Source organism: Asterias amurensis, chromosome 7, assembly GCF_032118995.1.
Source record: "Asterias amurensis chromosome 7, ASM3211899v1".
NCBI lineage: Eukaryota > Metazoa > Echinodermata > Asteroidea > Forcipulatida > Asteriidae > Asterias > Asterias amurensis.
Window position 1 is genome coordinate 8,378,926 of NC_092654.1, and position 15,223 is coordinate 8,394,148.

The 15,223-nt window shown below is 37.5% G+C and overlaps 1 protein-coding gene across 1 annotated transcript in view; it reads right to left on the bottom strand.

The window, feature by feature from the left end:
• Positions 1-2,212: 2,212 nt before the first annotated feature.
• The window catches only part of LOC139939491 (neurobeachin-like protein 1), a 65,769-nt gene continuing 52,758 nt past the window's right edge, over positions 2,213-15,223 (bottom strand). Inside the window, exons 45-53 of the mRNA XM_071935451.1 lie at positions 14,024-14,141; positions 12,410-12,717; positions 11,958-12,067; positions 11,139-11,406; positions 9,616-9,732; positions 8,070-8,237; positions 7,508-7,656; positions 6,081-6,230; positions 2,213-5,538 (exon numbers count right to left, since the gene is read on the bottom strand). Of these exons, the coding sequence (XP_071791552.1) occupies positions 5,532-5,538; positions 6,081-6,230; positions 7,508-7,656; positions 8,070-8,237; positions 9,616-9,732; positions 11,139-11,406; positions 11,958-12,067; positions 12,410-12,717; positions 14,024-14,141 (1,395 nt within the window). The 3' untranslated portion in view covers positions 2,213-5,531. The remainder of the gene's footprint in view (positions 5,539-6,080; positions 6,231-7,507; positions 7,657-8,069; positions 8,238-9,615; positions 9,733-11,138; positions 11,407-11,957; positions 12,068-12,409; positions 12,718-14,023; positions 14,142-15,223) is intronic.

Consider the following 15,223-nt stretch of genomic DNA (forward strand, 5'->3'; position numbering starts at 1 on the left):
AAATATTACACTACCAAATTCAATAGTAAAAAATAGATATTTTGACAAATTACATTTAATATTCCTTTAAACATACTTGAAGAAATGCTTACATAGTTCACTGTGCTTGCTTAACCTTAAAGAAAAGAACAAAAAGTGTTTTGTGATTAAGTTACAAAGGATAAACAAAACAGGAGTTTGTAAAATATTTGGTCATTTCATGTGAATTTGTTCCCTATGAACACAACACTGAGTTTCATGACATTTTTTTGTCATTCTGTTTTTCAGTCATAATCAAAACTTGTCGGATATATTCCTTTGGTTGTTTATTTGTTTGTTAATTCAATTTGGTAAACGGCTTGTTCAGATTTTCCTGTATTTAAAACAATAAGGCTATGCTTAAACTGTTTGTGGCTGTTAGTGTCTTTAGCAATGGTGAAGAATCCTGCTGGTAAACCCAACTTAATTTCATGGTAACCAAGCGCCGGTTTCAAAACGTTGACAGGAGCAAAATGTATGTGTGACCAAACGACATAAGTGCCAACAGTACTGGATGTCGATACCCTGGCAGGCCTGTATGCTTCGTTTGTTGAAAGGGCAAGGGCACCAAGGCATTTTCTCCTTGGTAAAGGGCACCCTATGTGGAAAATGTAAACGTCTCCCGGATAATTTCAAGGGCACCAAGGCAATGATGGCAATTGCCTTTGATGCCTCTTTTTATTTATATTTTTTAATTAACTATTTATTTGTTTACAATTTTATTTGCTTGTCTAATTTCTGGTGTTTGTTTTTGGTTTTGTTATTTTAAGTACAGATTATTTATACTTATTTCAAATTATTATTATTTTTCCAAAGAGAGTATTTTATATAGTGTGTTCGCCTCCCTATGTGACTGGATTAACAGGCTTTCGAGCTACAGTGTTTAATTATACTTTTGTTGATCCTGGCCATCACATTAGGGTTGTTTTGTAATTTCCTGTGCCCTTACTATTTGTCTTGCTTTGTATTTGAATTTATATTATTTATTTTACATACTGTCTGCTTGTATTTGTATTTGTTTAAAGACAATGGACACTATTGGTAATTGTCAAAGACCAGTCTTCTCACTTGGTGTATCTCAACATATGCATAAAATAACAAACCTGTGAAAATTTGAGCTCGATTGGTCGTCTGAGTTGCGAGATAACTATGAAAGAAAAAAACACCCTTGTCACACGAACTTGTGTGCTTTCAGATGCTTGATTTCGAGACCTCAAATATTAAACTTGAGGTCTCAAAATCAAATTCATGGAAAATTACTTCTTTCTCGAAAACTATGTCACTTCAGAGGAAGCCGTTTCTCACAGTGTTTTATACCATCAACAGCTCCCCATTACTCGTTACCAAGTGAGGTTTTATGGTGATAATTATTTTGAGTAATTACCAATAGTGTCCACTGCCTTTAATGGCCAAATAAAGAATAAGAAATTAAGAATAAGAAAAGTATGTATCAGGCCTGCCCTGGGCTAGCCACATTCATATCACAGACATTGTTTTTTTTTTTTTTAGCTTGGGGGTTTAAAACAAGAAGGCAAGATGAAGAATATCATTGCATTTACACAAATTACACTAGTTAAAAGTTACCTGCAAATTACCTCCAATGTTGTTTTGACCAAGTTCTAAATTTGTTTGTTTTAAGTTCTCATTTACACCCAACGGTGTGTATAACTTTTTTAACGCGAGGCAATTTTGCATAGGTTTCAACAACAACAAGGGTTTTTTACTGTAGGGATAAAAAAAAAACAACACAATTTTTACAAAACTTCTCAGATCATTACAAGCATGAAATCACACACTGATTAAAAAAATTACTTCTCTGTTCTTTTTTCTGCTCTATCTCTCTTTCGCTTTTTACAATCATTGCACCATGATCATTACCAACCTTACAAAAAAAAACATCTAAAAAAAAACCCACTTCTTCCTCAACTCATTAAAGGGTCTATGTAACTTTTGTACGACAAAAAACACAATGTCCACAGATTTACACTAAACTTACACAGTTTGAAGATAATGATAGTAGAAAGCTTCCCTGAAAATACTACGTGCTGAGGTGCTGTAGTTTTGGGGAAATGAGTAAAACAATGTCATGAAAATAATTTTAATCATTTACAAACGGATTTTCATGACATTGTCTTACTCATTTCTTAAAACTACAGCACCTCAGTAAGTAAGATTTGAAGGTAAGCTTTCCACTGTCATTATCTCCAAACCCTGTAAGTTTAATGTAAATCAATGGACATTTTGAAAAAGTACCCAAATCCTTTAATCAAAAATGATTTAATTTACCTATGGTTCTCGATACAAGACCTTTTGACAATATTTAACCTCGGCCGATTCCCAATAAGAATCAGGGCCCAATATTTCATAGAGACGATTTCTTTCCGACTGCACGAGTTTCTATTTCGTGGTGCTGGTAACCGAAGCACACGAAAAGGCATGCCATCCTTCCGGTGCTTACTGTACACAAATTTATCTCAGCCAAAAACTGTGGCAAACAAAATTGTAAAATTCTCACTGAGATAAATATGTTATAGGACCACGAATAGGAGCTAAAGGTCGGTTTGAAAAACTTGGGAGGAGGAAGGGGGTAGGATATTTGTTGCAGATCCCCTATGGACTATAGAGAGTAGTGCATTATAATCATGAGGTATGGTGGTATGTGAGTGCCATACGCTGCGACAAACTGCTTTTAACCCGTCCTCTTTTATCCCTCATGCAATAGCACACCACAATCTCAATTTTAAACGTTTATGTATCGCTCAGTCACCAGGTAATTTTCTAATTGCTTTATTATAAGTTATCACACAAGCGCGAGTGGAATACGGAAAAATATAGCGCTTCTGCGTCCCATATCCAACGATGCCGAAGGCCGAGTTGGATATGGGACACAGACGCGCTATATTTTTCGTATTTCCACGAGCGCGCGTGTGATAATGTATTTATCTTCAAGCAAACTTGGCGCGTGACATAGAACACACAAGACGCATGGTAGTGATATTAGCCGTGCAATAGGTTTTTATCACCACTCCATTCTGCCAATCTGATTGGAGGATTAGCGCGTACTTGAAGATAAAGTGTTTTATTACAATTGCTTTATAGTGTTTTTTATTGTAATAGTTTATAGCCCAAGAACTGTTTAAAAAAAAATATGTTTAATGTTTCAATGTTTTTACTGAATGCGAGCATTTTAAATACCCTTTTTGGGATCTAATAAAGAAATGAATTTAACAATTTAGTGAGGATTTAGCAGAGATTTAGATAATATACAACTTCTTATTATCACAATTCTGCCCGAGCGGTTACCGAGTCAGTACAAAAAAGCTAATCATCCAAATAATAACAATAATAAAAATCAATTTTGAAAATCATGATATGCAGTACCTTCCACTTAAGTTTCTCCTCAACATTTTACTTTTTACAGCTAAAGCAGTGTTCATAATTTACACCAAACGCAAAAAGCGAAAAAACATTTTCTCACGTCAGCTGTAAGAAAAAACAAGGCATTTAAAAAAATATCGCAAGAATTTGATTCACATCCACATTTGCACGGTTCAGATTTGTTGGAATTAATTTCCTTCTTTTCCCAAATTTGTTACGAAAAACTTCATACACGGAATAGTGGAAAGACCATGGTAATGGTAAGGGAAAAAAAATCTAAGTGTCCTTTTTTTTTTTGCTTTTAAAATTAATTTACATCTGTACATTTTGACCTTTACAGGATAAGTATCTAGCACATTCATTGTATAATTTCTCTGTATCAATTTCCTCCAATACTTAAATTACAACTAGCTGCAACTTTAAACAAGTTTGATAACTTCCCTAACATCTAATTTCGACATGCAAAGTTTCAAGTCCCACTTCAACAGAACTTGGCACTAATGACATAACTTCTGCTCAAAATATCCGGCTGTCAGACAAACATTCCACTACTTAAGCGATCACGCCATCATCAACGCGCCACATGGCACTTGTAGTAGTACTACTCATAGTTACTTGCGAGTAAACATAAAACGTTGACTCACGTACGCACGCATACAATATTGAAATGGTTTCTGTTTGTCTTTAATCCGGGCGCTAAGCTTTTATTTTTAGCAACTAATTATGCAATGGCGCGAGCAAATAAGCCACCTCACAGCAATGACAGTTTGAAGGCGCCCTGAGTTATGAAAGCATTCAAACAGATCATTTTTGGAAGACGTAAGAATTGTATAAATTAAACACTGGTCCCGGAGTCTCCCGTGGAAAAAGCTTGACAAGGTTTTAAAAGTCTGCCGCTATGTCAGCACACACCAAAACCGTTGCCTCAGCATATCTACTTTTGAATTGGTATTTACAGAATTCTAGCACAACACATTGAATTACGCGCATGCGATCGCCCTTCTCCGCGTGCTAATGCAGAATTTCTGCGCTAGCTGTGCAAGCAAAGAATGCCTTGTGACATGGAGTACTCATGTGCCCAAGCGAAAATTCCCCGGTAATCCATGAAATGGTTGCATGCCTGGACGAAGCCAATGTGCCCTCCAGCTCTTATAACTCTATGGTACAAGGTGAGTGCGCAGAAACAGCTTCCTTATGTGGCTACAGCTGTGGCTACAGATGTCTCCAAGTGTGTTGCTAAGGATGCCCTATATTTCACTGCACAATGTAGCGGCAATCCAGCCGTAGCCATTGCCGGCAATTTGGACACTGCCTTAGTTTTTATTACACACTCCACTGTAGAGCTTTATTAGGCTTTTTGAGATATTTTGGACACTATAGGAGTGCACTGGTTTGGTTTGGGTGTATACCGACAGACTAAACCCAAATCCAATGGGAGACTTTGGAACGCTAGGTGGCAGCAGACCTACCAGGTAAATTTCTATTGTTTACGTAGCTCTGAGCATGCGCACATTACTGAGAACAATGGAATTTACCTGGTAAGTCTGCTGCCACCAAGCGTCCCAAAAGTCTCCTATTGTGTAATAGTGCTGTTTACAACATATCTCAAAAACGGCTTATTCCAAACTGTCAAGAAGAACATGACATTCACATTTGGAAAATTCACACAAATACCTTAATCACATTACAGCCCATTGTCGCCAGGTACCACATGTACACATAGTGACATTGTTGGTTATAAATCCTCCTGGTATAACAAGGTACCAGACTAGTAATCATCCAAGCCTCAACTTGGGTTACGTTGAGTTAAATGACAGCAAACCAACGAAGCTCCAACATGTTAAAAAGGTACGCATCGCTTTCAGAGGTACGCATCGCTTTCAGAGCTGATTCCTATTACAGGGCCATTCAGATGGCAAACAAACCTTTTTTTTGTGAAATAAAAAACGACAGACAAAATAGCCAAGGTTTCGCTGACAAATACTTTCCAGGGTTCAGCTTCTCAGATCCCTTTATCATTCTTTCTGTGACGTTCTTCTTCTTCATTATTTTTTCTTTTTTTTCATAAATTTTGTAATTTTTCCGCTGTGCTGCAGCAGGTTGTTGATTTTTCCTGATTGACTTCTGATGTAAAATCAACGTCTGAAAAGAAAAAGAAAAATTTAGCATCTTTTAAAAATAAGTTTGAGTACAATTGATAATAGCAAATACAATATGCAATTCTTACATAGCGATTTTCATACAGATGCTTTAGCGCAAATACAAAATGACTAAACATTTTAAAATAGTAGAAACTAGTTCTATACAAAGCGTTTTTTTTATTTTTATAACAATTAAAGGCGCTCTCATAGGAGCCCTGGTCATTCATTAATTCATTAATGGTTTATTCTTTTCTTTTAAAACAACTTTCCCATGGTGACCAAGGGTTGAACTACAGACAAATATACAGACAATACACAATTTTAAAAGAAGCAGAACAACAATTCACACTCACTTACAAAATTGAGACATCAAAATTGGTTTAGTAGAGAAAATATTCAAAATAAGTAAAACAAAAATTGTTTGAAAAATAACTGCTCACTTGTGCTAAGCAGAAAAAAGAAAGAAAAAAAAGCTTTTGGGCCAGGGTTTTGACATGCATTGAACAAAACTGTGAGATTTTGAATTATTTCCGGTAAATTTACCCAAGGAATTTGCGAGCTTCTGCTGGTCTGTCCACGGCAATGATGATTAGCTTGCCGTCCCGGAGACCAACGAGGATCTGGCTTTTGGTTGGTACTACGCTAACGCAGTGTAAAGATACATTGAGAGGCATGGTATTCAACACTTCAAGGCTGTACACAAAAAATAGAATAATAATAATATTATTAGTTTTATCATTTTTTATATATATAGTATAGGTTTTCTCGGTCAAATTCAGCAAATGAGCAGTCAATTTCATTTTCATGCGTTCGAAGTAAAGCTGTTTTGCCTCTCCAGTTATTACCGCGTTTCAAATTCAGAATTCGGCCATTCAATTTCGTTTTGAGTCGAGTCAAATTCCTGTAGAACTCTGTTCAATTTAGCGTATCATCATTCTTTTTTTGTGACACACACGCCTCAAGAAGCATCTGCGAATTTGAATGCTGCTTTGATTATTTCTTAAATTGAATGATTATTTTTTTTTTAATCGAATGACGCAACATTACATTTAACTAATCATAAAACGAAATCGAATTACCCTTTTCAGTAGCATTCGATTTCGCGCGAAATAGAATAGCTCGATGGTTAAATTGGCTGCTCATTTGCCGAAATTGACCGAGAAAACCTTTACTTTATACACCCAAAGGGCATCTCAAAGGGTTTCCAATATTATTGACCGGGAATCAAACCCAAACTTTGCCAGAGCTTGAGTTCCTTGCTCGGCCATAACAACCCAGAATAAGGAGGTTGTTTCTTTTCTGACAATTAATATTAAGGAGGTCTGAGGAAAGGAAGGTTTATAATGTAAAAAAAAGCAAACCAGAGGGTGAAACAAATCTACATATAGACCGATCCAGACGCGCAAGTGCTGGGTGCCGCCATGCGCTGCGCCCCACTACCAGGGTGTCTTTGTGCCTAGTTTTGTGCACAAGGACATGAGAAAATCGTTTTCCTTTTCATGGGAATTGAATGTTTTCCTTGACAATCTATGAAATTTCCTTGATGTGGCTGCTTGATATAACAACGTACTACATTCTTGATAAATTTTTAAAATTAAGCAGAAAGTAAAATACTGAAATTCTGACAAAATACCTTGCCGATGTAATGCATTTAAGCGACTGTTATGCAGTTTCCGCGTCTTTGACCCCTTACTCGCCTAAGACAAGCACCTTTTTCAAGATGATCCGGCTTCTATTTTGTTGCAAATATTTGTGGTCGGTGATCTACATCGTATATCATGATGTCCTGTTAAGGAACTTGTGTTACTCGTTGAGGAAAACATTTAATTTCCATAAAGAGTGAAAAGGAACATGATTTCCTCATGTCTTAAACTAGGCACATGTACACCTCAGCAATGGCGCGCGGTGCTCAACACTTGTGCACCCGGTGCGCGTCCGATCGGTCTATAGGGGCAGACAAAAAAGCGTACCAGAACATTCTCCTGATGGTGACATCTCCTTTGTCATCAGCAGTCAGAAGAAACTCTCCAATACTATCTAGATGATTGATCTTACTAGAGACGATAGCGGTGCTCAGGTGTTTGCCGTTAATGGAATACACATGCAGCGAACACACGTCCTGCAAAACAGATCATTGTTAATTAGGTTCATGGCTGGGGAATACATGGCTGAGTTCAGGCAGAGTGTGCTAAGCGACAAGTGTGCTGTTGGCACGCCCAAACAATGAGAACACGTCCCGAGAACAATACACTTGGAACAGGATCACACACCGCCTTTTTACACAGGGATCAGTCGAGAACAACACTGTACAAAATGGCGTTACATTATCATTGTTCGAGCGGAAGACACATGAACAGCGATTTTATGTTTTACTCATCTCTCAAAAACTACAGAACCTCGGCAAGTAATGTTTTAAGGGAAGCTTTCTACCACCATTATCAATGTACATTTAATGTGGATGTTTGTGTTTTGTCTCGTACAAACAGTACACAAAACCTTTAAAAAGATGAAACATGTTTTGACTCTGAGTACCTGGGTATTTTTCTTGCTGTGCAGGGGTGCACACAGTGCAGCTATGTGACCCTCGTTGGAAATAGTAAGGCACGGTATCGAAATGGGGAGTGGAAGGTTCAGGGCGGAGGGGCGTAACGTCCTCACGTAGTGACCCTTCATGATGGTGTGAATGATGACTGTACTATCCTGAAAGATGAGAAGTCAAATCAATTTGGATTAATTCAATTCATTCATTCTTTTATGTTAAACGTTACTTAATGATATTGTTGCTTTACTCTGTAGCAAGTGTAATTGTCGATATTTTTCATAGAAGTATGGTAATAAATGTGTATTTTAATTGAATTGAATTGAATGGGTTTATTTAAAAGTCACATGACAACCAAAGGCTGAATTGAAAGATACATAATATTAATAATAATAATGAAAACTTATAAAGCACACAAAACCATTTAAGTGCTCTTACTAGCTACGTACAAACAATAACATGAAACGTAAGCCTAAGCTAAGTAGAAATCCAGAATATGTGGTAAAGAAAAACAATACAAATGCAATATATAAGAATACGTAGGAACATTCCACATACAATTTAAAAACTTTACAACCAAACAATTATTAAAAAGATACATTCAATAAAAAGGAATTGCACACATGTACATATATTTATGTAGACCAAACATTAAAATTATTTTTAAAATCATTTTAAAAATTACATTTAAAAAACAATAATTGGCAAGAACATTAATACAACAATACAATACAGACAACAATACCAGAAAACACAGGGGCGAACCTCTTCTCTTATTAACGATAAGTGCACTTGGTTCTTTGAGGTGCAATAATAATAATCAATCAATCAATCAATCAATCAATCAATCAATCAATCAATCAATCAGTCAGAAACATTTGTATAGCGCCATACTCAACAAAAATTTTTCAAAGGCGCTCAATACAGTTCGCATGAAGTTAATTAAAATACACTTGTTGAAAAAGATAACATTTTATAGCAATAAATACAATAGTCAATGATTCAAACAAGTCCCTTGACACATTACTATGGCTTTATGTCCCATCCGAAGGACAAAGCAATAGTGGTTAAGAGTCTTAAGGAAACAAGTGTCAAGACCAGGAGTGGATTTCACAAAGGTAGTCCTAACTTAGGACTAGTCCTAGGCAATGCAAAGAGATAGGACTGGTCCTAAGTTAAGACCAGTAACTCATCCTAACTTAGGACTGGTCCTATCTCTTAACATTGCCTAGGACTAGTCCTAAGTTAGGACTACCTTTGTGAAATCCACCCCAGGACTCAAATCTGAACTCCAATTTCATGGCTCTTCTTACTGCCGAATTCTGTGCTTATGATCACCATTCTCCGGCAAGCACAGAATTTCTGCGGTAGCTGTATAAGCAAACAAATATAAGACAAGATCAAAGATTAAGTGGTAGAGAGTTCTAGATGCGTGGCGCGGCTGAAGAAAAAGACCTCAGAAAAGAGCTCAGAATCATGAAAAGGGCTAAAGGAGGTTTAGACCCATTGAGATGATAACAGGGTATCTTAGTGGACTACCTTAGATGCAGAGACTGCCATATCAAGCTCGGTGCTGATCGCTACACAGCATATCTCATCATCGTGACCATAGAGAGTCTGTACAGGCTGGCTACCGACTCCGCTGGCTACACCACCCTGATGATAAAACCAAAACAACATTCTTCAATAATATAATATTGTTGGCTCAGAACAATAAGGTTATCGGTAATTAATTTATTTATTTATTTATTTACATGTACCAAATAATAAACCACAAGGGAAACTGACTTGGTACATTTTTAAATGATTTTGGGTTGAACAAAGAAAAATAGACTAGAGCGGGATTTGCACCAACAACCTCCGGTTTAACGTGCCGGCGCTCTACCAACTGAGCTATCTAGCCCTAAGTTGGCGGTCTCCCTGTTTTGTCAATATCTTTGTTCGGGGGGTGCCTGTCCGAAGCCATTCAACTGCAAAATGCCGTGTAGCCAGGGATCACACCCAGGTAACGATACAACCTGGGAAGCGGCAGACAGGGGATCACCTTAAAGGGATGCGACTTTTTATATCAGATATCAAATAATAAACCACAAGGGAAACTGACTTTGTTCAACCCAAAATTATTTACATGTACGTCATCTTTAATGAGGGTAAACTCTGATCAGCACCCAGCACTGCTTTCCATGGAGACCTTTAGTACAAAAATTATATAAGTACCGGTAAAAAACAATATCACACCATGGTCTCCTGCTTAAGAGAAAAATGAGTATAGGTTTGGATAAATACATCAATTTACATCAACATTCATGTTTTTTCTTAGGAAACTGAATGTTTCTTTAATGTCAACAATTACTTCAGAGACCACCCTTTATGAATAAACTCCATTCACCAAGAGCTAAAAAATAATAATTTTTATTTATTTTAATTACTCAGCATATGAATTTAATAAAATCCCATTTTTCCTGAGATGCTTGAGAACCTAGTTTAAAGTTTGAGTGGCCAGGGCAAGGTCGTTCACCCGCTGGAGCTTTGCAACATAGACTGGTCCGCTGTCTCAATGGTATTCTCCTATTGACTCTTACAAAAACAAACCATAGTCTGTTGTATTTGACAAGCCTGACCCCACCCATGCAAATATTCATCCGCCCCTGGAATGGTGGAATAGACCCTTTGCACAATGCGGAACACACTTCCTAAAGCAACTTTCCGCCCGCCATAAAAGGGGTCAAAGTAGCACTTGTTGGGGGTGCTAAACACACGTATTTTGCATGACTGTGTAAACAACGAGTGACCTTTGGTGAAACTTTCTGATCAATTGGAGGCACTATGACGAGCGTTGCTTTAGGAGGTGCGTTCCGCGTTGTGCAAAGGGTCTGTCCTAGCTCTAGATCGTCTGGCCATCTGGAAGAGTGTGGGATTGCTACCAGTTAGTTTATCCCTCGGTATTACTAGTACATTGAGATAAGCATTGGCAGTTGTCAAAAATGGCAGGGTTTTATTATAACATCCAAAATGGATTCTTGTGCACTTGAGGGTTAAATTAACAATAGCGTAGTTCATACCTGATATGAGATCTCCCATATCATGCAAGTTGTATCTCTGGATCCCGTCATCAACTGTATGCCGCAATTATCCAGCGCCAGGCACGTGACAATGTCCGTGTGACGTACCACATGTGATAAGAGTTTACCCTTGGCGACGTTGTACACTCTCAGACTGTTGTCCCAGTGCCCTCCTGTCAGAAGGAGCTTTGCATCGTGGGTAGAGGCAAACAGGGATGGGGTAACCTTCAGACCGGGGGCAAAGGGCCCACAGACTGACTTCCTCATTCTATAAACAAACAACAATGTCATTAGGTCTGAGCAAATAATACTAATAATAATAGTAATTAAACACATTTATATAGCGCTGAATCCATTGCAAAAATGCTCCAAGGCGTTTAACACTTCAAATAAGAAAAACTAGAACATTCAATCATGAAAAGTAAAATCATGAAGAAAAAAAATAAAAAGATCCACAAAATGTGATTAGTACATGTACGAAGCAATAAAGGATAAAGAATACAGATTATAAGCAATCAGGTCACGACAGTTGTGTCAGTTATTACTTGTGTCAGTTAACCTTTGCTTCATAAAGTGGGGGGAGGGCGGGGGTAGTGCTTTCTGCTCTACCAGCCAGGCTTCTGATGGATGATACCCATGCCTACATCTGTATAGACTGTAAAGGAGGTAACCCTGTTTCAGCCCCAGAAGGTGGCAACGGCCCCTGGAAAAATAGTTGATTTGTAGCCCACACCTTGAAGTGGCCTTCAGGCCTTGTGTGTCTGGCAACTTGCATTAAAAAAAAAAAAAAAAAGTAAATAAAATAATATCAGAACTTACTTTGCATTGATCAAGGAAGAATCTTTCTCGAATGTGAAGTAATTGGAGATGGATTTATCATAAGGTAGCCATCCGTGGGCTCCGACTGTTCCTTTCTCAGTGACAGTCACCTGGTTCAATCAAAGAAGAACCCACAATAGTTTATAAATTATGTTCAATTTGTTAAAGGGTTTGGGTACTGTTTGTAGGACGCACAATACAATGTCCACAGATTTACATGGGTTTGAAGATGATGATGGTAGAAAGCTTCCTTTAAAAAAAAACTTGCAGAGGTGCTGTAGTTTTTGAGAAACCAGTACAACAATGTCACAAAAATAATTTTCGTCTCAGTTACCCCATTTCACAAAGTGCCCCCGGTGGGATTTGAAAGGGGTCCTAGAGGTGCCAGGAAAGGAAAGACAACACTATGCCAACCCAAATACCCAAGTCCTAATAACAATGCGACTACTAACCATAATATCAGGCATCCCTTGGTAGATGAAGGACTTTGGCTGGCTCCGTGGGACGTTCACATACACCAAGGGGTCACTGTCTGAGGTTGAGACCTCCACAAAGAAGGCCTTCAACTCACTCAGGTGATCGAAGACATTCAGGAGCTGCGTCTGGTTCTTGGAAGCCTTCTTGGCGATCTCCTCGATGCTGAGACGTCTTGGATGCGGCTCCTTGAGGAGTTGGCATGGGGTCTGGCCGAAGTTGTTGATCATGCCTTCTACAGCTTCCCTCTCTAGGGAATCCTTGATGGCGTCCAAGTCAACTGCGCCTGTTAATCAAGAAATTCTCATATTTAAAGGAATATTGCAGAATTGGGTTTCGCTAACAAAACAGTTGCTGGCAGTGTAAGCACTTTATGTAATCCATCATATACATAAACTGACAAACCTGTAGAAGTTTGAGATCGATCGGCCATCTGGGTCACGAGAGAATAGTGAAAAACCGATTACAAATATTGCATTGCATCAATGCCAAAACAAACATGAATAAAACGCTCACTGAGCTCCAAACTCCCAGACAGAAATATTTCAAGGGATGTTTTCAACTTTCATTATCATTAGACCGTGTAATATAGAAAGGTTTGCGGTAACACCATGTAAATCTGTGATCTTCATGTTTTTTGTTTCTTACCAATTCTGTAACGTTCCTTTAATGAATGATAATAATATGGCTTTCATATACTTATTTTTATTTTTTATGTATTGTATATACATACAAAAGGAAAGCAGCAGTAGCTGAAAGGGTCACTTAACATTGGTTAAATTAAAAAACATGTAAAAATATAAACAATCACATATTAAAGGGCAATAGAGTATAAAGTACAAAATTTACAAAACCCTTCATAACAACTGAGCAGTTGTGGAATGAAAGATTTCCTGCAACTCACTGGTACAATGGTAAAATGTCAGAACAATCACAAGACAAATTAAAGGGACATATAGTGCCCTTTACCCTTAAAGGGTCCCAAGGCGCTTTGAAGACGTTAACAATTTAAGCAAGTTAAGAAGTATACAGAACAATTTAAGATAAACAGATTAAGAATGCTTAAGAAAATTACAAACATCCAAACAATGATACAAAATTTAAGCAAGTTAGGAGAATTACCAAACAGTTTAAAATAAACAGACTAAAAATGCTCAAGGAAATTACAAACATCCAATAACAATAATAAGCTCTTAAATTCTGGTGAATTTAGACGTTAACTATAAACTCTTCGGTATTACAAACGTCCAATAACAATGATATACATGTATATATTGATGCCTCAACATAGACCTTGTCGCAAATACTGGGGCGTGCGTGTAAAGCTTGGAATTAGGTGCATTGTGGTCTAGCTGGTATCCAAATTTGATCCATATCTATCCCACAATGCACCTCATTCAACAGTCTGCGCTTGCGCAATGGTATTTGCGAAAAGGTCTATTGATACCTCACCATGCAATACCTCAAAACCTGTAAACAATGATATAAGCTCCTAAATTCTGGCGAATTTAGATGCTAACTATAAACTCTGCGATATTATTGTCTTTGACTCTTAAATGTGTTCTAAGCTGAGATTTGAAAAGTACTTTTACCTTCATAGGTGCAATAGTAGAAGACATTGAGTGCCTCAACAGCTGCTGGTCCTTTCTGTTTGTAGCCAAAGATGAGATCAATCCATTGGTGTAGGTTAGCGGACACACACTCACTCTCCTGAAAAAAAGTTTAATAATAATAATAATAATAATAATAATAATAATAATAATAATAATAATAATAATAATAATAATAATAATAATAATAATAATAATAATAATAATAATAATAATAATAACAATAATAATATCAAAGTCTTATATAGCGCACGTATCTACCAAACAAGGTACTCAAGGCGCTGAGTATATACAAACTTTCAGAAAGATAGGTTATTGCAGTGATGAATTCTGAGACCCTACTTTTAGCACCTTGTAAGGGTTTACAAGGTGCTATGGTGCATACAGCAGCCATAGCCAAGAACACCGTGGCGAACCCCTTCTCTTTTTGATAAGTGTACTGGGTTCTTTTACATGTGTTACACAACACATGGGACCAACGGCTTTCTGTCCCATCCGAAGGACGAAGCAATGGTTAAGGACACAAGTGTCACGGCTGGGGATTCAAACCCACACTCTGTTGATCAGAAACACCAGAGTTTGAACTCAGTGCTCTTAACCGCTCGGCCACGATACTTTAAGCGGATGATGAAAGATAGGCCTAAATGATGAAGGAATTAAGCAAAAGATAAATTCAAGTTCAAGTTCAATTTATTTCCACCCAATCATTTAAAATGACAAATTATAACATTCAGGACAATAAACACTCGTAAAAGCAAACTTGTTAGATGAAGACCCCCATAATTTGTGTACTACATAATAATAATAACAACAATAATCAGTTTTTATATAGCGCTTTTGACACCCAAAGGCGACTCAAAGCGCTTTCAACATTATTACCCCTGGTCACTGGGCCTTAATTCATTCCAGCTAGCTGGGGAGTATACAGCCTGTGCAACAAATATGTGCTACTAAGCTTAATCAATCACAAGAACCATCTTTGCCCTCACAGGTACCCATTTACCCCTGGGTGGAGAGATGCAATTATAGTCAAGTGTCTTGCTCAGGGACATAAGTGTCATGACCGGGATTCAAACCCACACTCTTCTGAACAGAAGCACCAGTGCTTGAGTTTGATGCTCTTTTCCGCTCAGCCATGACACCCGATGGGTATCTATGATAAAGAATAATGTAAAAAAAAGA